This window comes from Seriola lalandi, unplaced genomic scaffold, assembly GCF_002814215.2.
Source record: "Seriola lalandi dorsalis isolate HSWRI2012SDOR001 ecotype SW California unplaced genomic scaffold, Sedor1 jcf7180002054332, whole genome shotgun sequence".
NCBI classification, from domain to species: Eukaryota; Metazoa; Chordata; class Actinopteri; order Carangiformes; family Carangidae; genus Seriola; species Seriola lalandi.
In genome coordinates, this window is record NW_019524885.1 from 1323535 (window position 1) to 1349475 (window position 25941).

The 25941-nt window shown below is 41.3% G+C and overlaps 1 protein-coding gene across 3 annotated transcripts in view; it reads left to right on the forward strand.

The window, feature by feature from the left end:
• Window positions 1–25941, forward strand: part of palm2akap2 (PALM2 and AKAP2 fusion) — a 72297-nt gene that overhangs the window by 33766 nt on the left and 12590 nt on the right. For 2 of the 3 annotated variants that reach the window (XM_023407259.2, XM_023407258.2), the window contains exons 7-8: window positions 25–870; window positions 8993–9078. In XM_023407259.2, coding sequence (XP_023263027.1) covers window positions 25–870; window positions 8993–9078 — 932 coding nt within the window. The remainder of the gene's footprint in view (window positions 1–24; window positions 871–8992; window positions 9079–25941) is intronic. The other variant, XM_023407260.2, reaches the window with a different exon arrangement.

A 25941-nucleotide genomic window follows, 5' to 3' on the forward strand; every position in this document is an offset into this window, starting at 1 on the left:
CCCCCCCGCCACCCCTCCTAACAGCCATGTTTGCCATGGAGATCAACGTGCAGCATGACCCACAGACCGGCGAGCAGCGCATCCTGTCAGCCAACCGTGTGAGCCCGCTGGATGCAGCGTCACGTGGCATCAAAGTCTATGATGATGGCAGAAAGGTGGTCTACGAGGTCACTTCCTCTGGGGGTGTGTCCACTACCACTGTGGAGAATGGTTGGAGCTCTGCGCAGGTTGACCAGCTTATCCAGCGCGCTGCCAGACCTGCTGTGCGAGGAGGAGATGGCGGGAGGGGTCAGGTGACGGTGACCCCAGCTACCCCAGCTACCCCAGCTGCCCCACAGGCTTACGTTTCCCCAGCAGATGTTGATGATCTGTCCCCACCCTCCTGCGCCCCGCCATCCATCCCCTCCAGCCCGCCAGCCCAGGTCACCCTCCAGAGGGAAACCCGGCTGGGCATGATGCCCCCCTCTGCTCCTGTCACAACTCAGCCCGTCTCCTCAGCCCACCCAGGCAACGAGCTCACCTCCCCACCTCAAGCCAGTGCAGAGCACCCAGTCACCATGGTGTTCCTTGGCTACCAAGACGTTGAGGACATGAGCGAGAGCAGGCGACTGCTAGGCTTTGACGGCGCCGTGAAGGCCGAGGTGGTTCTGATCGACGAAGATGACGAGAAATCGCTGAGGGAGAAGACAGTCACTGACCTATCTGTCATCGACGGCACGGCGGCTGACCTCGTGTCGGGGCGGCCGGCCACATCTGAGGCCGTCAGCACGGAACTGTCATCTGACGGCCGTGAGCCTGACAGCGCCTCCTCGCCCCCCACGAATCCTGACGCCAACACGGCCCCCCCACCCGGCCTCACCCCCGCCACAGGTACAGACAAGAGGAAACGCTGCGAGTGCTGCATCCTCATGTGACTGAATCTTCTTCCTCTTCTACCCTTTTATTATTACCCACAACACCCCTCTCTTCTCCTCTGTCTCTGGATGGTTACTAACAGAAGCCCTGCCTTCCTCCTCCTCCTCTGGACGCTGATCGGCTGGCACACACATGCACACTCACACACGCTCTTGTCTGACCTTTGACTTTTTACTCAGTTCCATGATCACCTCTACATCTCTTCTCTTTCGTTACACACTGTGTCAACATGGGAGGCTCTGCCCTCCCGCCTCCCTTCTCCTGCAACAGCACAGTATATTTCACAAATTCAAATCACGATGCAGGAATTAAGCTGTTGTCGTGCTGCTATATTTATGGTGAAATCAGACAGATGGAGGAAATTGATGTTTCTTGTCAAGCAGCTTAAACCAGGTTATATATATATATATATATATATATATATATATATATAGACCTCCTCTCAGTGAGACTCAGTAAGACTTTACGGACAATCAGTCACATTGCCATGCTGTCAAACCGAACAGTGCGTTTGGCTCTAAGGACAATCAACCAGATCACCACCTTTAATAAGCCAGTTTATAAAACATTCAAAAAGACACAGTCTCAGTTATTTTTTTATTTTTTCTATTCAGTCACTTCCAACTTCCTTTTCTCTCAACCCAATGCTCAACCAACCCCCGACCCCCCCTTTTGTCTCCAAACATACATATATACACTCCACACACCCAACCTATGAACTCAAACAACCCACATACCCCCCCCCCCCTTCCTTATACAGACTCTCTCTGACCAGGGCGGAGAGGAGGGGACTTGTTGCCTTGGTTTCTTTATGTGCCTCTTCATTCTTCCACATCTTAACAAAAGATAGAAATAATTAGAAGTTTCTATTAGACTTTTATTTCAGTTTGCTGTTGTTATCTGAACATTTTCCTCTCTTTTCTTTTGAAACTTCAAAGGCCATTGAATTGTTGGGATGCCTGTTTCCGTGGGAAACTGAGGTTTTTGACACTGTAGTTTGTAGTAACAGGACTCTCTCACTCTTTCCCTCATCTCTCTCTCTCTCTCTCTCTCTCTCTCTCTCTCCCTCTCTCTGATGTTTTCTCCATTAACTCCAGCTATTCCACTACTGAGGTCATTTCCTCCTATTCTAGCACTTCCTATCTCAGCAGCCAATAAGAAGCCGTGGAACACCTTTTGGCAGCCAGTAGGATCTATACAGCCAACTTTTCCAATGTGTCTGAAGTCTATAGAGCACAGGAAGCTAACGGCAGCTTAATGAGTACACTCTGGCAGCAAGGGAACACGCATTTCCACCTATGAAAACAAACATGGGTTATACACTAACAGCCTGAGCACAAAGATGTGAATAATGTCTATTAACGAGCACTAGCAGATTACTAAATTGCAACTATGACAGCTGCGCTCAAATGAGCTTTTAGACAAAGATTCTGTGCAATTCATGTTCATCTTTCTGTCCATTAAATTCACTTCACTGCTGCAGAAGCCCACCAGAGATCCATTGTGCTCTTTACAATTCAAAGAGACTGAAAACACTGCCAGCTCTTGCTATAGTCACCAGCCAGGCCCTCGTTTACAAGGGTGCTACAAATAATGTGGCCTGGGTGTCATTATAACATCACATATATAACACTGTAGGTCATTTTCAAGGCTGGTTTTCAGAAAAAAAAAAAAAGCTCTCCAAAGCAATAATCATCCTCATTCTGTGAAATGATAGTGGATGCTCTGGTGTCTTTTGATGTTACATGGAACAGAGAGGATGGCGATGCTCAGTGTGCATCTGTTTGAATTGATTTTTTGAGAGAGTTAGTGACTACACTTTGCCATTGTACGCTACAGAGAGATACCTGTTGTCAGAGTGAGATCAATAAAGTTACAATTGGGCCAGATATGTGGTTGAAGAAGACATTTGCACACTTACGAAGAGGTTAGAGAGGCTCTTCAGATCCAAATAATGTGACTTAGGGGCGTGTTGTGGCTCAGGTGTGTATCAAGTGGCCGTGATGTCCTTGGTTTATTTGGTCTTAATATGATTTATTCAGATCATGACAGAAAAAAAATCGAATAAGCAACAGTGAACACTTCAATAACCTAATACAATGAGCATACACTGACCTGAAGAGCCTCAACAACCTTTTTTTCAGAGTGCAGTCTCTTTTCCTTTTTTTTTTTCTCCTCAGTTATTTGTTTGACTGCTTCACTGGCTTTGGCCCTCGACTAAAGAACATAACATCTTTTAACACAACGTCTATATTGTGTACTAACTCTGGTATTAGTCATAAAAAGAATGAAAGACGGAAACAATAATCCTTGGCAACAAATAGCGTATTTCCAGCAATGAAAGGTTACTTCCTTACATGGCTCTGCGCACAACTGTACAATCCCACCTCTAAACTTTCCTGAAAGTGCAGAACTGTAGGTCGGCCCTTCAGACGTACAAGCTTTAGTGTGATCGGCCACTGCTGCTGTCAGTCAGTCCACCCGGCTGTGTGATTGGCCACCACCAGACCCACCCGGGGTCTGATTTCCTGTGTAGATAAAGAATGTAAATATAGTCTATATTCTATTTAGTGATGATTTTATTTTCCACATCTATATAGAGATCTAGAGATAATGCTGATTATTCTGGGTACTAGACATTGTTCTGATGTCCTGCAATGCCATATTACGACTGTATGAGTGCACAAATGAGAGCTTTGTATAGTTTCGTTCTCTTCACTGCTTTGCTGTGTGTAATCTCATGATTAACCCTCAACCCCCCACCACCCACCCCACCTAACCCCACGACCCTCACCAATTTCCCTGAACTCTTGGCGACTACTCCCATTCCCAAACATGTTAGGTTCGACCTTAGGGGTATCTGAGGATCTCAAAACATTATGCAGAGACAGCATCTTATTTAACTATGCTGACGTATTTGCACAAGAGCCCAGTAACTACAAATCATGTTCATTTTACACTTTTGCTGACTGTTTTCCTGTCGCATATCCCCAGGCAGCCGTTGCTGTCCATTCAATTAAGTAAAGTGTTAAATTCCACTTGACTTGGCTGACATTCACCTGAAAAATAACCAATGTCCTTTTTCGCAATGGCCATGTTTGCGCATAGTCTGTTCTCATCATTCGATTTCACTGCTACAAATCTCATGAAAAGAAAAACAACCAAGATGGTCCCTCTAAGCAGTGTTACACACTTATTTCCCCTTGTTTAGTTTATCTGCAGCAAACAGACTGCAAGCTCCATGTCAGGCCGGGGACAATTAATAATGCTGACCTGTTACCTGTTACCCAGATTAGCCAACAACATATTTATTGCATGACTGTTTGACTATGCAGAGAAGTGTATTCTGGGAAGTGTAGTGTTAGTTTTCCCCCCCACGGTGTGACGCACACAGATGATGTGCAATGAGCAAGGAAGCACTTAGTGTATGTACTTACAAAAGGAAACACAGTTACAATCTCAAAAAAAAAAAAAAAACTGATAAAAAAGGAGAAAAGAGTAAGGCTGAGTTCAAGTTAATGGAGCCTGACCAAGCCAGTTTGCCTGTTTGGATTTGTGTGTGTGTGTGTGTGTGTGTGTGTGTGTGTGTGTGTGTGCGTGTGTGTGTGTGTGTGTGCGTGCGTGTGGGTGTGCGCGTGTGCGAGTGGGTGCGTGATTTTGATGTAATGCAAGGAGCTGTAGGAGAACAACAGACTTGTTGAGTTTACCAGCCCCACTGCCACGTCTGCAGTACTCCTCTGACTATGTAGGGGTCTCTCTTTTTCTCTTTGTCTGCCTGCCCTCATGGTTGTATGGACTGTTAAAACAAAAAGGAGCCATTTTCTATTGTTCACACCTCTCTCTCTCTCTCTCTCTCTTCTTTCTTTATGGTTATGACACCTCACTCTGTCACATTCTCTCTCTCTCTCTCTCTCTCTCTCTCTCTTCCCCTCTCTCTCTCGCTCTCTGATGTCTGTATCTTCTGTCTATCTTTGGTCAATAAAGCTGAGTTTCTCCAGTGCCCCCCTGCCGTCTCTTGCTTGTTGTTCTTTCCATCTGTCTCTAACATTCACTTTTTCACTGGCTGCTGACAAAGAGATCACAAGCTCATCCTTACTGCATCCCTATCCCTATCTGTTATACTACCCACTGCCACTAACAAGCACACACACATCAAATCAGTTACCACACGCACGGTTTACACTTAAACTTAGGTGAGCGTTTTCAGCAGTCACCTAAGAGTTGTTTGTCCAGGTTTTTCATGCAACTTTGTTGAAAGGATGTAAGGGTGAAGATAGGCTCAGCGCAATACTTTGTAGACCAATTAAACTGTTAATTAGGGCAGGTTTTACATTCATGCTATGCCCTCATAGGTTCACTTGCTCAGTTTCAAACCCAAAAAGAGCAATGAACGACAAATCTGGTCAGTTAAAGTCATCAGTCATTTTGAATGTGAAAAAGAGGCGTTTTATTGCACAAACAAAGTGGAGCAAGACTAAAACCCCAGTCACAGTGAGTTAAAAATCAGAGCCATGTTTGCACAATTACTGCTTTGATTCACTAAGACCTTCCTTGTTGAGAGTATCTTAATATGTAGACAGTATTAGATTCCTAATATTTACCAGATGTATGTAGCACATAATGTAATACAAAAACAGCTAAATAAAACATTAATGAAGTGCAAAAAACTGGCATAAGAAATGCAAAGAAGTATTGTATTTTTCTTTATTATTGTAAAAAATTCAAATTATGAATTTAGATATATATAAATATGGTTGTATGGTCGATCTGGTAACAAATGAGGTGCTCTCACACAAGGATGAGAATGAGATTAAAGTCTTGAAAACAAACCTCAGGTAGTTCATCTCTCAAAATGGGTGAACTGCCACACGGTATCAGTATTAAACACATGAATAAAGGGTGGCTGGATGCAGTGCAAAGTATGCTCGTGAAAATATCGCTCTAATATTACCGCTACATTCCTGTAGGGACTCGTACTGTGTCTGCGGCATCTTATGAATTTACACAATGCAAAAGATATTGAGTATGTATGACCATAGCAAGGTAAAGGCTGTAAATAATTAAGAAGATATATAGCAGAGGAAGGGGAAGGTAGGGGGGTGGCTGGTGTTGAAGGAAAGAAAGTATGAAGAAAAGGTAGATAAATAGTATCTACAGTAGATGAATATAGTTGGATCATCTAGACACTCCCATGCCCCTGTTTTGCAGGAGCCCTGGGGCGCCCCCTTGGTACCAATAGCAGGTACTGCGGGAAAATCATGCAACCGTTCACCTACAGCAGGGGTCCCCAAACTTTTTCCTGTGAGGGCCACATAACTTTTCCCTTCTCTGATGGGGGGCCGGGTTCAGTTTGTAACAGAAAAAGTGTGACAATCGCAGGGGTGCCTAAACGTAAAAATGTATTGTTTTCCAGAAAGCCACACATAACCAAATAACCCTTTCCGGGTTCTTCACAGAAAAAAAAGTCAGGAAATAAATAATAACACTATTAATGAAATAAATAATAATAGTTCAGGGGGCCGGGCCAAATGTGGGGGCGGGCCGTATCCGGCCCGCAGGCCTTAGTTTGGGGACCACTGACCTACAGTGTCACTGCATGCTCAGTCTTCTGACTTTACTGACACCACTGATAACTTCACAGGTGAGAACAGAGAGGACAAAAAAGAATTGTTGAGGTGGAGAAAAACCACACTGAGGCACTAACCATCCGTGTAACACTCCCATACATTTAAAAGCACACTGCATGAACATGGAAGTGGTCCCAGTTCTGTTCATGGACACTTCAGGAGCAGCACCCACGTGATAAGCAGTGTAAACACAATACACTAGCTTGTATGACTGGTACGGCACAATATCAAAGTATCCATCTTAACGGGAAAAAAAGGAGTCATAGAGATTCCTTTTGAATGTAGCAGTTGTGCCATGTCATCTTTCCTTTGATATCTTAAATGACAAACTGGGTGTTTTTGTTCCCCTATAAACTCATGATGTGAGCAGTGCAGCCACACCAACATGACGCACATTACCCCAGAAGACATAACACAGGGTGATAAATGATTATATTAGTGATGTCATGACAATGAGAACAGGACTAGCATTTAGGCCACACATACACGCACACACACACACACACACACACACACACACACACACACACACACTCATACACAGGATGGGCGTGTTTTCTGTGTTAATAACCACTGATTGATTTAGTTCTAGAAAATAATGGCCTGTTGTCTTTAGCAGAAACCATGACTGAAGATAATTATTACACATTCTCACGCATGCATACACACACACACACACAAATACACACACATATGACAGGATGGTAATATGTCATCAAGAGTCACTATGAGCGTGCATCACAGCATATATGGGCTTCCTGTACAGTCTCATCTATACTCATGTAGTTCAATAAAGGTACAATAGAATCAGAGTACAATAATAAAATGACGTCACAGCTGAGAAAGATTAAACATGACTTTGTGGTTTCTTCCTGTAAGTCAAACTTTACTTCAAAAAGCTGCAGGACATAAACAGTTAAAGCAGAAATTAAGAAACAACATATTTTTTGAGGTAGCTTAAGAAGATACTTAAATAATCAGCTTAATTATTAGATAATAATAAGAAGAAAAAACATTACTATTTCAATAGGGTCCTCGAGCCCTAATTATAATAATTTTAGTTATATAGCACTTTTCAAAACAACTGTTTGACAGTGATCCTGAATTTCGACATAAACTGTGCAATAAGAGAGAATAGGTTTAATTCACTACTACCACTGCTAATGCTACTAATACTGTTGCTACTATTACAGCTACTACTAATACCAATCCTATTTCTAATACTGTCACTAGTATTCCTACTACCAGAGCTGGAAGAACAATTCAGATTCTTTAAAAACAGCAATAACACAATATAAAAATACCACCTAAGAGTACCTAGCATAAGAAAAAGCAATTATTATGCAGGAAGGCCTGTTTTAGAGTGATATATATTATGTAGGATTATTGGATCATTGTTACTCGTGCATTAATGTGTGAGCAGCATTCTACTGCTGGGTAGTTTCATCTGTAATATTTTATAAAGTGGTCATTTGTTTGTATTTAATATCAGCAAAGTACCCCAGAACTACAGTTAAATGTAAAAAGTAATAACATAATAGACTTGAAGTATAAAGTAGCATAAAATGGAAAGAGCCTAAGATGTTGCTGCTGCTACTTCGTCCTCAGCTTCTATTTCTACAGGTGCTGCTGCCATTCTACTGCGACTGATACAACAATAGCAGCATAGTGGTAGAGATATACAACAGTAATGACATTAGTATTAGCACTAGCAGTAGCAATAGTAAAGTACTACTGGTAGTGCTAGTCACAGCAGTAGTAGTTACAGTAGAAATCTGTTCTGACAGATTCATGTTCACATTTTTCTGTCCTGACATCAGTGTTGTGACTTCAGCTGCAGTGAGTGTGAGTGTCAGGAGGTTGAGGATAATGAAATACGAAATCAGATGAATTTGACTCCTCAAAGTAGAACTGGGTCAGTGGATCAGCTAAGAATAAGTCAAAAAAAGATAAAAATACAGCCAGAGTGCTGTGTCAAGCACATACAAATGCTCTTCTTAGATTAAAGAGAATTCTCACTGTGATGGAAATTGAATAACAGATTTACGGATTGAAAATCCACCACTAAAGCGTATGTGCAGTTTGTGCAAATAAGGATCATAAGCTTAATCTATCATATGTACAGGTCGTATTTACAGGTCGAATGCATGCTTGCGTCATTAGCTTTTCACAGTGTCAGATTTGCATATGGAAGACAGATGGATTTTCATGTTTTCTCTTCATTTTAAGGATCACATATTCCATCTGTTGGGGTCTATAAACTTCTCAAAACCAGATAACAAGCCATAGAAACACAATATTACATGCTCTTTACTTGACAACAATACATTACAATGTTCATAAACAAAGGCAGTGCAAGGTCCACCCACAGGTACAAATCAATATGAAAGATGATGATCAATAACAAAGATGACAGTGGTAACAATAACTCACATTTTGCTTTATCACAGGCTACAGCCAAACACCAGAGGTTACCGTGACAACCACAAATGGCTATCAAGCTCCCATTCCAACCAGACATCCTCACACTGCCATGGTGAGTATAGTGTATCTGTGTGACTGTGTTATATCTAGGGGTGCAATTACTTGTATCCAAAACTTTAAAGTCACGACTACGGACAGGGTAAGAGTTTCTACATGACATTCCTTAGTTCATGTACTCACATACTTCGGACATCAAACGAGTAAGGGACTACACCAGGGCATTCTCTGCCAGGAAAACTTTCATGATGCAGTTACAAGACGGGACTATCTGTTCACCTTTTAACGGGGATTACAAGCGACACTTTCTATTTTTTGAAAATGGAGCGTGTACTATACGTGTGTCTATTTGTGTATGTGTCAGGTCTGACCAATTTTTCTTTTACTTCAATTGGAAAAGTTGTTAAGCACAAATCATGGGAGGAACAAGACGACCACGCTCCTAAGTTAGGACTGGGAGTTCTTCTAATATGGATGTATGTTTGTGATAGCCTACATGTTTTTTGAGTACAGAACATTCAGGCTGATAATTTGAAAATGTGTTTATTCAGCTAGGCAAGGTGGGTAGAGGGAAAGTGGGCAAAGTCAGGAAACTAAATCCCCAAATAATTCCTGAAAATTCCTGAACATCACACATTGATGACATCCACATTAAAACACCTGAGGGTGGTTTTATCCTTGAGGTAGTAAAGAACTTAATTTGAAAATGTGTTTGCTTTAAGTGAGATAATCATTTTTTTTTTTTTCCATCTGGAGTTCAGTTCACAATGAACTGTATGTGTTTCCATGTAGACTGTCTATGTTTGGAATGCTTTCAGTCGCATTGTTTCCTTTCTACAGCTGCATAGTTGTTCTGCCTTGTGTTGAGGTGTACCACTACAGTGTTTCTTCAATATTTCTTATAGCCAATAAGAAATATTAAAGAAACATTGTAGAGGGACATAAATATATAGTGGGTAAATATACAGTGGGTACCTCTAAGTTATATTACTGTATATTTATGGCACTCAGTATATTTAATATGGCCTTACTGTACTCACATACACTGTAACAAGTCTGTGGTACTAAATAGTACATTCATAGTGACCTTACTGTACTTTGGGATTGGCATTTAAATCTACTATGGTATCAATTTGATGCAGTATTGTATTCCTACAGGGAGTTATATCTGATCATTCAGTGTGGTGGGTTTCAACTTTATGATGACTGTGTTATTCCCATATAGTAGTTTTTCTATTTTTTATATACCCCCATTTTTTTATGAAATAGCCTGAAGTAATCCTTAAATTGTACTTAAGTACAGTACTTGGGAAAATGGAGCCTACCTTATCACCGCCGCCTATTCTGGAGTGTTCCGCTTTTGTTTCTCTGAAAACGCCACCTGAGCACATTTGAGAGCGGGGTGGGGAGGGGTGCTAGAGTTGGAGGTGCACAGACAGAGGGGTGGGGAGACAGAGAGGTGGGGTTCAGAACCCGGACCGGGGGGGGGGGGCAGGTTGGCTGGGCTGCAGTCAGATTGTTTTGCAGCTGAATAAATGAATGAAAGGCAGTACGGAGGTAACCTGATCCGCGCGGGTCAGTCTCATTGTCCTTGGCTGCGGCTCGCTCTGGCGGCTCGCTCTCTGATTGTCTCTGGAACGGGACAGAAAGGACTCCCGGGACCTCGCGAGCCCTGCATTATTCAGCACGCGTGCCTAGAAAAAAAGAGAGAGCGATGGCGAGAGAGTGAGAGAGAGAGAGGGCAGAGGAAGAGGAGGAGAAAGAGGAGGAGGAGGAGGGAACCGCCGGTTGGAAAAGCTGGCGCGTAAAGGGAGCTCAATGTCATCCCAGTCAGAGGCTGCCGTCACCGTTATTACAACACGAGCATCCGCACCTCTCTCGTCCGTTTATTTCATTTAGCGTCCCACCGGCCTGTGGCTCAGCAGCTGCTGTTACCTTTTCGCCGTGCCCGTTGACGAAGAAGAAGAAGAGAAAAGAAGAAGTGAAAGAAGTAGCAGTCAGCAGGTCGGTTACGCCTCTGCCGTTAGAAACTAATCCCGGTTATTAGCCGTTAAATAGTCGGTTGTAAGGAGCTCCCTGGGATTTGCTACGCATCTTTCTTCACAAAGGTAGACTGAATCAAAAAGCATTGATAAAAATATAACAGAAATGTATTTCAACTGAAGTTAACAGGAAAAAAAACTCATATTTTCGGTGAAAGTGTAGCCTACGTAGAGGGTGTGTGTGTGTGTGTGTGTGTGTGTGTGTGTGTGTGTGTGTGTGTGTGTCACAGTTGTGCTCCATTGGACTTTATTTGCATGCTAACTGTGCTATTAGTTAAGTGTGTGTGCGTGTTTCTCTCTTTGTGAATGTGTTCTGGCTAATAGAAACAGAGCCTGTAATTACACTGATTGGCTTTAAAGTGGGGAGGACACTGGATACTGCACCTTCCTGTCCCGAGAGAGAGAGAGGCGTCCAAAGGAGGTCAGTGGACCAGACTGCTGCAGTAGTCTCTACTCCTCTCTCTCTGCCTCTCTGTGCTCCTCCTCCTCCTCTGCATCACTTTAACCTAGATATAGGAATGACCTTAACCTGGTTTTCATCATCCTCATATTGAATAGCTTGGCAGAGCCTCAGAGACGGTCTTGTTGTTGCTCCTTCTTGCCACATTCCTCACTCAAATCATTATGATGCTGTTTAACTGGATTTTTTCACACTGATTTTGTCCACTCTAGTTAACCCTATTTTGGTTAACATAATGGCTCGTTATTTAGTAGCTATACATTTAAAATGTCTAGTAAGCTGTGGTAGCATTTCTTAGACTGACATACAGTTAACATACTGCTGCTCTTGTAAAAACCCTTCATAAAACCTCAACAAAGGTCAACACAGTTTCAGCCATGTTCCTGCCAATAGCCACTCATTGGTTGCACTATGGGTGCTAACTGTATATCTATATGAACTTTTTAAAAAAGGTGGCTAAAAGCGAAGGCAGTCACAAATGTGCTGGCGTGTCACAGAGTAGCAGCCGATCAAACCAAAGAGAGATCTGGCACACGTTCAGAACAAACCACCTGGAGCCAGACTTCATTTGTTTGCTCTAGATTTTCATGTGGTGCTGAATTTTTGATCTTTTTCTTTGCCTGTAGCTGTTGCCAGGCAACTTGATTTTTTTTTTTTGATAGCAAAATTTAACATTGTTCATGTTCAACTCGGGATGGGCATTGCCATGCTGGAAGTAATCAGCTGCTTGGTGTTTTATTGTCCTCTTGCTACTGGATAAACACATCAGAAGTGCTTTTTTTAATTAAGACAAATTATCTTAATTAGAGGTTAAATGTGACTATCTTTAACATCAGTCCATTGTGACCACTTATCCTAAACATTCACATTCATAGTATTGAAATATTATGGTTAAATATCCTCATTGAAAATACTGTTTTTCGTTAAAAATGAATCTTAAAGCTGTTGTCAAAATAACCTTAGATTAAGAAGCTGCTGGGGAAAAAACTATTTGACTCAGTTTCAATCTTGCTCATTGATTTTACTTAACTGTAGACTTACTGACGTTTTGCTTGAGTGCAGCTGACCAGTCCTATACAGAAGAGGCAATGAAGACTCCAGAGATCAAGCATTTCTCTTTGAACAGTCTTGCAGTGTTCCTTTCCAGCTCGTCTTGGACAACTTTAATTTATTTTGCATCCATTTTACACTGCAGTGCCCATAAGGCAGGCAAACACAGCCACCTGGCAAGAGAAAGCAAAGAGCAAGAGGCGACATTAAATCAGTCTAAAAAAAGCAGCTTCAGATCAGTTTTCATCCACAGCTTTTCATTACAGAATGAGAAATTTGATAAGGATTTCTGGAGTATCCACTTGATGCAATAAACCTTATTAGGGAGAAAGAATCCACTGATGAGTTTCTAATTAGATTTGATCAATAAGATTTAAAACTTAGGGGTAAACAAAGTCATGATGGTGGTTTCAGTCTGTTTTTATGGCCCGCTCTCTATTTAGAAAAGCTCATCAGCCTTGTTCGCTGTTTTGTTTGGTCACCATTTGAAATTGCCAGCTGATTCTGGAAATAACAAAGCGAAGAAACAAACTGCCAATTCAGACAGACTGTTTGCCAATACCTCTGCTAGGCCCGGGGACAGAAAAATCACAGCCAGCTCTCTAATTTGATTGGATGGTCGATGACAGGAGGTACCTGCCACATACTGAATGTCCTATTGAGACGGTCAGCGCCTATTAGTGTAGCTCAAGGTTTCTACTGTGTGTGTGTGTCTCATAGAAGTACATTTTCCATTCCCATCCTCTCAGCAGCGTATAGTGTGAGAACATTGACAGGAACAACAAAGTTATCAATGATGTCTTCTTCCTATAAACCACTCCCTCTTCCCAGAAAGCACACACACACATATGCACACACAAAGCGTATAATCATAGGTTACATAACAGCTGTGTGGTTGATGATGCTAAAGCTTCAGCTGCGCCAAGAGTACACAGGAGGTGGAAATGAGAATGAGATACTGAAGGAGGGGCGGGATGAGAGAGACCGACGTGATGACAAGGGACTGTAGGAACAAGGAGAGATAAAGGGTGGTGCAGGTGTGTGTGTGTGTGTGTGTGTGTGTGTGTGTGTGTGTGTTTTGGGGGTAGCTTGAGTAATGAATGTAAGGCGAGTGAGGAAAACGTGAGGGAGTAAGGGAGGGAAGGAGGAGGAGGATACTTGTAGGAAGTCTGTTCAGCCTCACACAACTCGAAGTGCTGTTGACATTAACCGGCCGATGGCCTTTCAATGGCTGATCTGTTGATGGGCCTCCACTGGCTGACTTCCAGGAAGAGAGTGATATTCCACCTTGTATTACTGGATGAAGTCCCAAACCGAACAGTCAAATCAGCGCTGTTCAGACCGACACTAATGTCATTGATACTCGGTTATGGTATCTTTTGAGTTGTATCACACTGTGGATGATATACAGTATGCCGTCACTAATGTGTGTGTTATCAGCTGACAGTGAGTGGATAACATGAATAGGAAAGAAAACATGTGGCTTGGGTGTTTGTTGTCTGTTGGAAATCATGTGAGTGCCCCTCGAGCCAGCTATTAGACTGAGCCTTGAAAATGATTTATTTAAACAAAACTTCTTCATGTTTGTGCATGTCTGAAGTAGCTGGAATTTTAAGTATCTTTTTCTGGGGGGGTTGGGGGGTGACACTTTGTGGCTATTTTTGTTTTGCCCATGGGAGTGGATGACAGCCCAAAGAGATGAAGGGACACAGTGGTGTCTGTGTGTTTCTGGTTTATTTCTCGTAACTGCTTTGATCATACGGTGAAAAGAGGTCACCTTGACACAGTGAGAAAAAGAGCATATTTGAAAAGATGAAGGCACTTTTGCTTTTAATCTTAAGCCGTGACAAGTTTTGGGTCTGTCAAACTGAAACCAATCGTCATGTAATAAGAAAAAATAATTGCAGAATAATGGATTCACTTCAGTTGCAAGTGCTGTGATTCAGTATCAGGATAGAGATGGCTTTGGCATAGGTTTCGTATTGGCTGATAATAAGACTGAACACCCATTTTGTTTCCACTTATTATTCAGTCTAATGAGTTTATGATGGCTGTTTTCTGTTTAGGAGTGGGAATTCAACCAATCAGGAGTCAATGATTTTTGTAGCAGCAATTATCTCAAGTCAGTCATGTCATTCAAAGAAATGTGCTAATATACTGTATAGTTTCCTCAGTCTCATCCACGCCAAGTTTTGTTTGCAATGGTACAGGAAGATGACTTCTTCATACTGAATCCTGACAAATTGGCTCAGTTGTTTCTGCAAGTGGAGATACGCCAAACCAAACTATCTGATAAAAATCTGAGATGTCGGCATCAATTCTGACATCTGGAGCCAAGCTTAGTTTGGTCTAGTTAAGGTCAAGATCAATGTCAGCTGACCTTCGTCTCCGCCCAGTCTATAATAATAATACGAAGAAACCAGAGAATTTACTGCCATATCACTTTGAAAATGACAAAGAAAGAAAAATGTTTGAATGAAGCACTTAACAAGGTCAATGAGTCATTTTTTTGTTACATTCCATCAGAGAAAAATATTTTGTCCACTGTTTTGGTATTTTCTGTTCCAGAGAGGAAGAGAACTGGAGGGATGCAGGAAATGCAACAATACAACCCAGTCATGTGATGGCCACCATTACACAGGCCCCGCCATCCACTATTGTCCATAACATCCACTGACTATTGTTGCACTGTGCAACAGAAGTCATTCATTTAACACAAAGCAAAGCACAAACCACCTGCTTGCACAAATACTGTGTTTACAACAAACGTGCACACATAGACAATAAAAATACAGGGAACAGGACATAATTTTTTTTTAAACTGCCTTTGAACAAAAATGTTCGAATTTTTTAAACAGTGTTGATTGACTCATACGTCCCTGACAGGAGCAGAGATAGCCGAATTGCATTCATTTTTATCCATGCCAGAATTCACAGTAAACAAGAAACTTAAAGTCTGGGGGGTTGACCTCTAATGTCAGGGCTTCATCTCACAGCACAGTGCTGTGTTTTGAGGGTGAAAAGCTGCAGAAGTCTCTTTATCACATTCCAGCTTCAGACAGGAATGTTAGTATGCCATTTGAGCTTATAGGTGTTACAGAATGTGTGAGGGGGGCCTGGGGTCCCGTCGTCTGTGTGTTTACTTAATCTCGTGAGAGCTGAGCAGCGGACCCTCAAAGTCAGGGCGTTTTTAGGAAGTGATGTCACTTTTCTATTTTAGGGTTCAGATTTTGATGTATGCTTGAGATTCAATCATCTGGTTTTGCACTGTGGGAAATGACACATCTATCAAAGAATCGAGGACATGATCTATAAAATTTTTATCTACTTTTAGTTGCCACTGCTTCAAGGAAACTCTGTAAGGAGTGCATGTGTCTTATATTTCCTTTAGGATGGGGCAGACAGATTTGTTGGCAGTAGTGTAGGATTGAAAAAAAAACAGGCCTGCACAGATCTCTAGTGAGCAACTCTCACTTTTTCCCACTGTAAAAACTCTCTCTACTCAGTACCTGCTGCTGTCATGATGCCAGTTATTCAGGGATATTCCTGAGGGCTGCTTTGAGGCTGTTTAGAGAGTCAGTAACTGAATCAGACCTAGTTAAGATAGCTGGGGTGAAAGAGAGAACACCAGAGCAGTAAATAAAAGCACTTCATCATGAAATAACTCCTGGAATGTATTGACCATGGCAGACTGTGTAGAGGGAGTTTGAGGGGAGTTACCTTTAAGGTTAGCTAAAGGTTAGGACTTGAATTTTGGATTAATCTCAAGGCTTGCAGAGGTTAAGTAATAAGGGTTAGTTTTGCAGCTAGTCTTTGTTATTGGTTTTGTAAAGATTTGATGATCTGCATTTGAGGGATTCAGTGGGAAAGAACCAGTTGGGGCATTTTGTTTCAGGGGTAACATGTACACAAGCATCACAGTTCTGGTATAAATGCACTGATAAATGGGAAAAACTGTAATTTTCAGGCTCGGACATGTTTGCAGTTGAAAGCTGTTTTCTTCCTGTGTGAAGCCTCCTTCCTTTGTATAAATACTGCAGGCTAATGAGCTAGTTTCCGGAAATAGACAGGTGATTAACACACTGCTCCTCACAGCTAGTTAATGCCATAAGCTATCACTGGGAAGAGGTTCACTCTCTTAGGACAACAGTGTTAAAAGGCTCATGGTTGGATATAACATAAAATTATAGGTCTTTCATAATTTTTTTCATGCTGCTGAGGCTGGGTCAGCTTTAGCCATGCAGCATCAAAATGTGCGGACAGGATGCTATTTGTAGAAACAGTGCAAGTCGCAATCTGTTACATGATCAATCAATTCGTGCAAAAGAAGAGTGCGCTGGTGATGGATAATAAGGTCAGTCACAATTCCTGATAAGTTCACCACGGTAGCAGTGTTGTCAGTCATTTTAGTTGCATAGTTTGATTATTAAGACTAGCTGTCTGTGTTTCTTTGTGTTTAACAGGATATTTAACAGCTATAAAGTGTTTTAGCTCTGGTATACAATGTAAATGTGCTGTATTTGACAAATTATTGTACTCACTTAGCAACATGTAGTGATTACCTAGCTCGCTAGCTTGCTTGTGTGTGTTTTGGTACGTGTGTCAAGCTTTCTAAACATAGCTAGCAGTTATCCCAGTGACTGTTAAAATAATCTGTCTCCACTTTTTCACTCAAACATTTAAGGCCATGCTAACATTGGACTGCTCATATGAATTAAATGTAGGATGGCAGCGGTATAGTCTTTACATGGTATTATATGGTATGAAAATTGACGGTTTTCATACTGTGTACATTTGCTTATTACCGATATTGAAAACATTTTTTAACTGAAAAGGGAATCTCACCTGCTCGTGTACATGTGCTTAACTCCTCTACTGCCTCACAGACTCTGAAACACATGTAGCACAGAAAAGTGTGACTAATATCACCAATTTCCATCTCCCAAAAAAGAAATTTCAAAAATGCAGCTTGGGAGGATTTTGGATTTCCCAAAAAACAAACATTGACTTGTCCTGGAGGACAGATATCCAGTTTGCAGAAAATGTGGACTCAAAGTGGTTGCATAGGATGAAAAATATGTTAGGTCATCTTAAGAACACCATCCCTCCATGCAGATCAAAGTATGTGTTCCGTTTATACCTTTACCTATTAAAAAAAACATTTAAACATTGATCGTAAAACACGCTATCGAAATAAATTTCCACGTCTGGGTTTTTTGTCAGTTAACAGACACACACTGTCCCGATCTGACCCCATAAAGAAAAACACACACACACACACACACACACACACAAACTTTCCCGGCTCAGGGGGCTGACATAAGTGAGTGTGTGTGCAGACAGGATCGGTCTGGTTGCACTGTTGTGCACCTACAGCAGTGGAAACTATTTTTATAATCGCTTAGAGCACTTGTGACAACATGTATCGCTATTTTCAAGATATTTACAAACCAAATAATCCATCAAATAATGGAGAAAATAATCAGCTGATTCACCATAATGAAAATTATCATTATTGTTGGATACAAAATAGCTCAAAAGAGTTTCAGAGTTTGTTCAACCAAACCAAAAAAAACTTTCACTTTAGCTTCTCTGACCACTTATCTTCATTTTATTTAGAACACATAGGCCGTTAGCCGGTTGGCCTCACTGTGTGGTCTCTGCAGTGAGAGTCCTGTGGGACAAAATGGTCTGATTCATGCTGGGAAAGGATTAGAATTATATGCTCAGCGGCTTTTTCTTTACACAAACTACACACACACACACACACACACACACTCACTAGCTCACACAGAAACACACACTACCACATCCTTGAAATGCTGAGACTCAGCCATCCATGTGTCCCCTCCACCTTTAGTGAAGACTTTTTCCTTCATATGTGTCCTTAGCTTTTCTGCACAAACATGGATTCTGACTCTCTGGTTCTATAGAGGCTTATGTTAGTTTGGTCTTAGATCACTGAAAGTGTGTTAAAGGTTCCAAACTCTAGCAATAACAGAGAAGACTTGTAGGATAGTGTATTGAAATGGTTCTTGTCATTGAATTGTCACATTCACTGTGTGTTTGTGTGTGTGATATGATATGATATGATATGATATGATATGAAACAAATGGAATGATATAGCTGACAGCATGTACTGTGTCCTGCTAGATTAAAAACAGGAGAGAGGTGGACTGTTACATAACCAGAGAGAGGGAAAGGAAGGAAAAGGAACAGTTTTCTAAAAAGAAAATTGGCAATGTGTCCGGAATTTCTGGAAAAGATTTGATTGAGACATTTTGTAAGTGGAAAAGTATTGATAACATGACAGAGAGAGTGGCCACGTAAACTGCAGATAAAGATGTACCTCTGATCCTTTTTAAAATAATTACAAATAGGGATATTTTCAAATAACAATAAGTAACATCCTGTGAAATTATATGTATTTGGCTGTGTTTAATACACACAGCTTTGTAGGGCCTCTCTAATATCTAACCATATTCCTCCTGATTAAAGATGTGTGGTCCATTTTGTTGATTGGATGCTAATCAAATTAACTTAATCTTCATGACTTTATACTGTAGCTGTTCATTGGTTCCTGCTGGAAGTCTATAAATGACTTATAATATGATTATTTGTAATCAATAATTTGTGTTATATGATTGATGCCTTTGCTACATAGCTGTGTATAGGTAGTATAATGCACAGAAAATGGTAATTGTTGCCAAATAAAGCAGTCCAGGGTGATCAGAAAGGGGTCTTAAACACAGCTCACAGCTCTCTGTACATTAACTGTCACATAATACACACACAGCGCACCATTTAAACGGGCAGCCAGCCCAGCAAAGCACCGTTTGTTTTACTTTCACAGTGTGAAATATTATTGTACACACGGATCTAGGCTCCAGTAAAAAAAAAAAAAAAAAAAAAGAAGCAGTACAGCCGTTGCCTTTTCAGCTCAAGATATAAGTAATAATGGATGGTTGTTCAGTGTTCCTGCTTGTCTGTGTTTTGTCCCAGTTAGTCCTGCACTTGTGCTGGGAGTGTTAATCTGTGTTCTCTGTGCTGTGCTTGAAGAGCCTGTGTACACAAGTGGTCACACTCTCTGACTACAGACCTTTCTGGTTTAGGAGAGCCCTCCGTTTGTGTGTGTGTGTGTGTGTGTGTGTGTGTGTGTGTGTGTGTGTGTGTGTATGTGTGTGTGTGTGTGAGTGTAGCATTAGTATTCACCCTGGAGAGTCTCAGTGAAGCGCTAGTTGGGCCTTTTGTTGTTCCTCCATGAAGAGGTCTTAGGGGGTCTGGGTTGTGTGTGAGTGGTGTCATGAGAGGCTTCGAAAGGGACACAAATAGCTGCCATGAGTCCAGACATGCGGTGCATTCCTCTGAAACACTCAAACCTCAAAAGACACCTTAAAATGATTTCAGTCTGGTTGTTGATTCAAGCTCTGTGGCAGTGGGTAGGTGAAAATTGCCTTCAATTATATTGTTTTGTGCTGCAATATACCATCACTGCGCTTGTGAGTCTGTGTATGTAGTAGGGTGGAGATGCACAGTAGACACACACACTAGCCTTATTATACTAATCTGTCTTAAACAAGGATGGAGATTGCTTTATTGATTCTGTTTGGTTTGGCTGTGAACAGTTAACTCCCTAGAAGTCCATGTGTGGGTTTGTGGTCATTGCTTCAATGCTGCAAACAGCTAACAATCCATTAAATTAAGCCAGGTCATAAATATTTAAATTTAAAGTGTGAAAAACCATATGTGTTTAATCTTTTTGTTTTAACGGAGCTGATCTGGTTGTTGTATTCCAGACTATTCATTTTGCCAAATGTTGACCCTAGTGAACTTTTCAGCATGCTGCCCGCTCTCTGTGTTTCTGTGTGCGTCTTGCGCAGGTGGCCTCTAGTTTTTGGTGTATTTCCTGTGTTGAGAGCCATTTCCGTGGATACAAGTTAGCGGAGCTTCCTGGTTTCCTGTTTGGATAACCTGTGAGTTGTGATAGGCTTTTATCCAATCAGTTGCTTCTTTTACTTTGCAGCATCATTTGTTTTAATTTCTTAAAAAGTGTAAGCGCTTTTATTTTTGTCATCACTATCTTCATCGTCCAGTAAGACTCGAATGTTTTTGACATGAGTGAGATTGAGATTGAAGAATTTAAGAGGGCGTCACCCTTCACTGAAGGCTCTGGTGGACTCAGCAGTCGGCAGCTTTTATGTGAATGGCTGTGCTTTTGATAGGATTTCATAGCCTGGAAAAAAACCCACATATTGCAGATAGTTGATATTGTATCAGTTATGTGGTACAATAGAGGATTGACACTTTTCTCCTCAACTCAGTTATCATTATGGACCCTTCCTTCCTGTTCTGGAAATGTTATATACCCACCAAGATCGTTTTTTTAAATACATTTGCTGTGATAAATGGACCATGCTGCTACAGAATTATGCTTCATTTTATCTGTGGAACTTCTAGTTGCTAGTGAGGGTAAGGAGAAGGGTCGTTACGTTGGTATTGTGCATATTTGATTGACCTAAATCAATGCTGAAGTGCTGGTTTGTTTTGAATATGAGACACACACTCTTTCGACTTGAAAGGTGAAAAGTTGCTCTTTCATTGAGGAAAGCATGATCTCTTCTCTCAGTCTCTTTGTATGTGTGGTGTGTACAAAACTCTCTTATCAACAGAATATGTCTAAATCCATGGCTTCCCTTAGGATGGTGAGCAGTTTATATCTATCATCTTTGATTAACATAAGCAAGCTTAGTTGCAAGCAACAGTCATAGCTGGCCCACCTCATCCTACAGGTGTAGTAGTCTGTCATAGAGAGACGGACCAATGAGATTTAAGAGAGAAGATGAGATTTAGTTTGAAAGCTGATATCACAAAATTAAGCTCTGTTCTCATATTATGGACTCTTAAAAGCTTTCAGGGTGGCAGCATGGTGCAGCAGAATCTTTTGGGTGCTCACTTTACCATTCATCTTAAAGAGTTCCCTCCTCATGTACTACATAGCGTCCTGCTTCTCTCCAAAATTTGTCATGAACATGAACACGAGACACCATTGAAATATTGTCTCTGTGTCTTCAAACATGTTTGTGTTTGACTAGTGATGCCTCACATTTAAATTGACACACATACACACAGATGGAGACACAAACTGTATACCCTGGAGCCACGCAGGACATGACCTAATTACTAAAAGAGCAGATTTACATGTTTATTTCATTTTTTCTGTTCGTACCCTTGGAAACACCTTGATTTCGTACAGTATGTGAAAAACTTTGCACTTTTGTTTGCCTGCATGTGCATCTTGTGTATGTTACGGTTGAACATTAGTGTCTTTCTGGCATGCTGCCATTGTTAAGTGTGTCATTTGCTGTGTTTCAGATCAATCATGATCAACTTCCATGACATAAGACTGCTCTGGGCTCTACTCTTTATTGGCTCAATAGTGTTGACCCACATATATATCCACACAAAAACAGACGCACATGAATAATCGGTCACATATACTCCTGCCGCCCCCCTCAGTCCCCCTCTCTTTCTCCGACAATATCTCTGTTCATCGTTTACACTTTAGTCATTAGCTCTTCCGTCAGTAAATCCCCAGCACTGGTGTAATGACCATCACACGTCTCGTTGTGTGTTACATGCCACCCAGGAATCGAACAGTCCAGTGCATATGCAATAATTGGGTTACTATCCCAATTTTCTGTGACCGACTTCTCTTCATCATATGGCTCAGAGTTATTTCTAGCCTGGGAACTCACTAAGAACTTGTAATTTGTTATTTCAAACGAGGAAAATTGAATTGACAATTGAAACAGGAGTATAAAGATTTGACTTGTTTGGCACAGCTCATATTTAATTTTGTTTTGGTGTTTTTTTGCATCATAGTCAATGATGTTGAAATTCACAGTTAGATGAGGAGGGACAGCTGCCGTCTGTTACACTCTTGACAGGACGCACAGCTAATAATGGGCAAATGTGGCTTCCTTCGCAGCTACAAAGAAGGATAACCTCTCTGACCTCTGGACCACCCTGCTCGTCTCAAAATGCTACAAAGATTTCAATCAGTTTTCTGTTAGGTACAAAATGACATGAGCATTACACCTTAAGTTAAGATTGATGGTTTGTACATGTCATAGAGAAGACCCAAAAAGTCTGTTTAACTTTATTTCTTTGCACAGTTTTGAAAAAGCAGTTCATAAAGTGATATTTCAGCTCTCATATTCAAGGAAGCACTAATTAGTAGTGCTGGTGCTTTCTGTGACTAGTGTATGTCAAGGTCCCTCCATGTGTTCAACATCTAGTTCAGCTTCTTGTCATCGACACCAGTTTTCACAGTACTCTGTTGAATACTTCCATAGAACTGCTTTGTCATTTGCTTATTTGGCTTAAATGAAAAAAAAAAAATTTCTGAAATGCAGTCTGACATCGGCTTGTGGCACTGTCCTCCATCATTTATCACCTGCCAACACAATATTGCTAATTGGTCTTGTAAATTCGAGGAAAGTGTTTCCAGTTCCATTGCGTCTCGATGTAGTGTTTGTATTCAGAGAAAGTGAACTATGACTCAGGTCAGCTCTGGTTTCCACCTGCCTGATCCTGTGACCCAACACACACAGCACCAACACACACACACAGTATCCTTAGCGTGACCGAAGATGTAAAGATTTGGGGGTTTAGCCAAATAATGACACAGATTCAGTTCCTTCTTTGCCTCTCTAAAAGCTCTTTGAATCGCCTTGTGTCTGAAAGGTGCTGTATAAATAAACTTGGCTTGCCTTCCATAAAGTTTTGTTTTTGTCAAAGTGGACAAGCCTCTGAAATAGCAAACCAACATGTCTCCTCCAGAAGCACTAATAATAAAATACTTTGAGGCTTTAGAAGCTTTAGGCAGAATGAGGCAACAGGTTTCATTTCATTTATTTTTTATTAAAAGGTGAATACAACCAGTGTATCAGTCTAACCCTCATATGAGACTGAGTCCTGGTGACAGAAGAAAATGCCGTTACTCTCTTATCACCTCCTACTTTTTCTTCACTCACCATCTCCTCATCATCGCCTCTGTGCTTGCCTCATACCCTCAGTCTCCTCAGTTTTGACAGGGGCTGTGGGTTAAAGGGAAATTGGGCAAGCGACATACGTGTGGAGCGGAGAAAGAGAGGGCTTGGTCATACACAGGAAGGGAGGAGTGGGGAGCCACAGGGTGGATGTTTTTGGTGTGTGTGTATAGGAGAGCCTGCACAGAAGGGGTCTTTGTGGGTTAGGGCATCTGGAGAACACACACACACGCGCACGCATACACAGACACACGCTTAGCCCATGACATCACAGCTTACCGAGCAGCCAGCAGGAATGTTACTGAGAAAGGAGAGGCTTTGTGGAGGAGAGGAAAGAGACGGGAGGGGAGGAAAAGGAGGAGAAGAAGAGGAGGAAAAGGCTTGGCCAGAGGAAACTCCGGCACTCCCACTATCTGGAACAGGACGGACCAAGGCTGGTCTGAAACAGAGCTAAATGGGAAAACGGATACAGCTTATGAAAAGAAAACATATCTGTATCTGAACGGTAGAATTTATTGTAATATTACAAAACTGAAGGAGGCCAGCTTTTGAAAATTACAGTATGGATTTTCTGATATCACTATTATAGACTAATCTTCCGGTCTTTATAAGAGCAACAGGTGAGTACTAACCCTGTGGAGTTGTACAACAGTTTTTTTTTAGCTTTTTAATGCATTTCTGTGGCATTTCTGTATTATTAAATAGATTATATTTTGTTGTGATGAGAAAAAGGGAGAGCAAAATAGTACACAACATACAATAGATAAAATGTCATGGTTTTAGTACCATTGCAAAAGATTCTGGTCACGTTGTAACCAGTTCAACATCCAGACTGTATTTTGGTTGAATTGGATTATGTATTAATGTCAAAGTTGAGATCCTGGTGCTGTCTTTGTTCAAATGTTGCAACATAATGTTGAATTGCGCACTTGGGCCTCAAGATACCATTGATTCCTCTGTTTATTCCAGCTGTTAGCCCCCTCCGTCAGTCCACCTGCCTATCTGCTGACACAGCCAACCAGAAACCCACTATGCGTCGAATTATCCGCTTATTTCATTAATCAGTGACATACCATCGCTGTTATTCAGCATCTCCACTCTGTCTTGAAGGGATGAATAGGTATAGGATAGCACTGTTTGACCTGGGTTCACGATCCAGGCTGTTTAGACATGAGAACACCAGGCTAAAGCAGCAGTGGGCTCCAGTTACTATACAGGATCATATTTGCCAGGAAACAGAAACAGAAAGCTGACTACACTGGGTTACACAGGAGCTTAGTGTGTTTGTGGACATATATCATCAGGCTTTCATTTTTGTTTTCGCCATGTGCTCTGACCAGAGTGTGGACTCTAACAGAAGACTATGACGTGATATTAAAGGCATGGTACCGTACATGCATTTGTGTGTGAGACAGAGAAACTGAAAGATGGAGCCCGTCAGACATAAAGATAGTTCATTTCCAGTCAGGAAGTATTAGGGTGTACTCTCCTTCTGGTAAATGTGTCCCAGTTTACAAATCCCCTAGCGTCTCAGGCATGCAGCCGAGTGTGTTTGTTTAAAGTGTGTATGTTTATGCGTGTGTGTGTGTGTTTGTGTGTGTGTTTGCGATTTTTGTGCATCACAGTCAGAGTGTAAGCATTTCCAGATGTGATGGGAATGGAGAAAGGCGGAGAATGAGACAGCAGTTACACAGAACATAAGACTGTGATACTTATCTGTTTAGTCAGACTCATTTTTTTTATTACTGTAGTTCTGATGACTTTCCATTGAATTTATTGATTCCCACCCCTTAGAATATTAACCTCAACCCTCCCTCTTACATACCTAACCTTCACTTGTGCAAGGATGATTTTCCCTTTTTCTCCTAAAGTTATGGATCTAAAAAACAAATCTAAAACTGGTACAATGCATAACAAGACACCATTTACTCACTCCAAGAATAATCCTGACTCAGATCAAATCAACTCAAATATTTGTGTTACAATTAAAGTAAGAAACCTAATCCTACCCCTGATCTTATCTTTAAATCCAAATCTCAACCATAAAATGATTTAATCGTCACTGTAATCTTAACCTTACACCCAAAACCTAACTTAATATTTACTTTGTCAACCAAACTGTAGCCAACTTTAAACAAATTCTAAACTTTACACCAAAGTCCTAACAATAGCATAGCTCTGTGCATTAGTCAGGACTGGTAAATTGGATTGTCCTCAAACGTTCTTCCTTTTTTGGAAAAAACTCAAAACACACACTCACAGCTCGCACATCAAGGTGGTGAGGGTGTGGGCTGTTATGACTAGTAACACTATA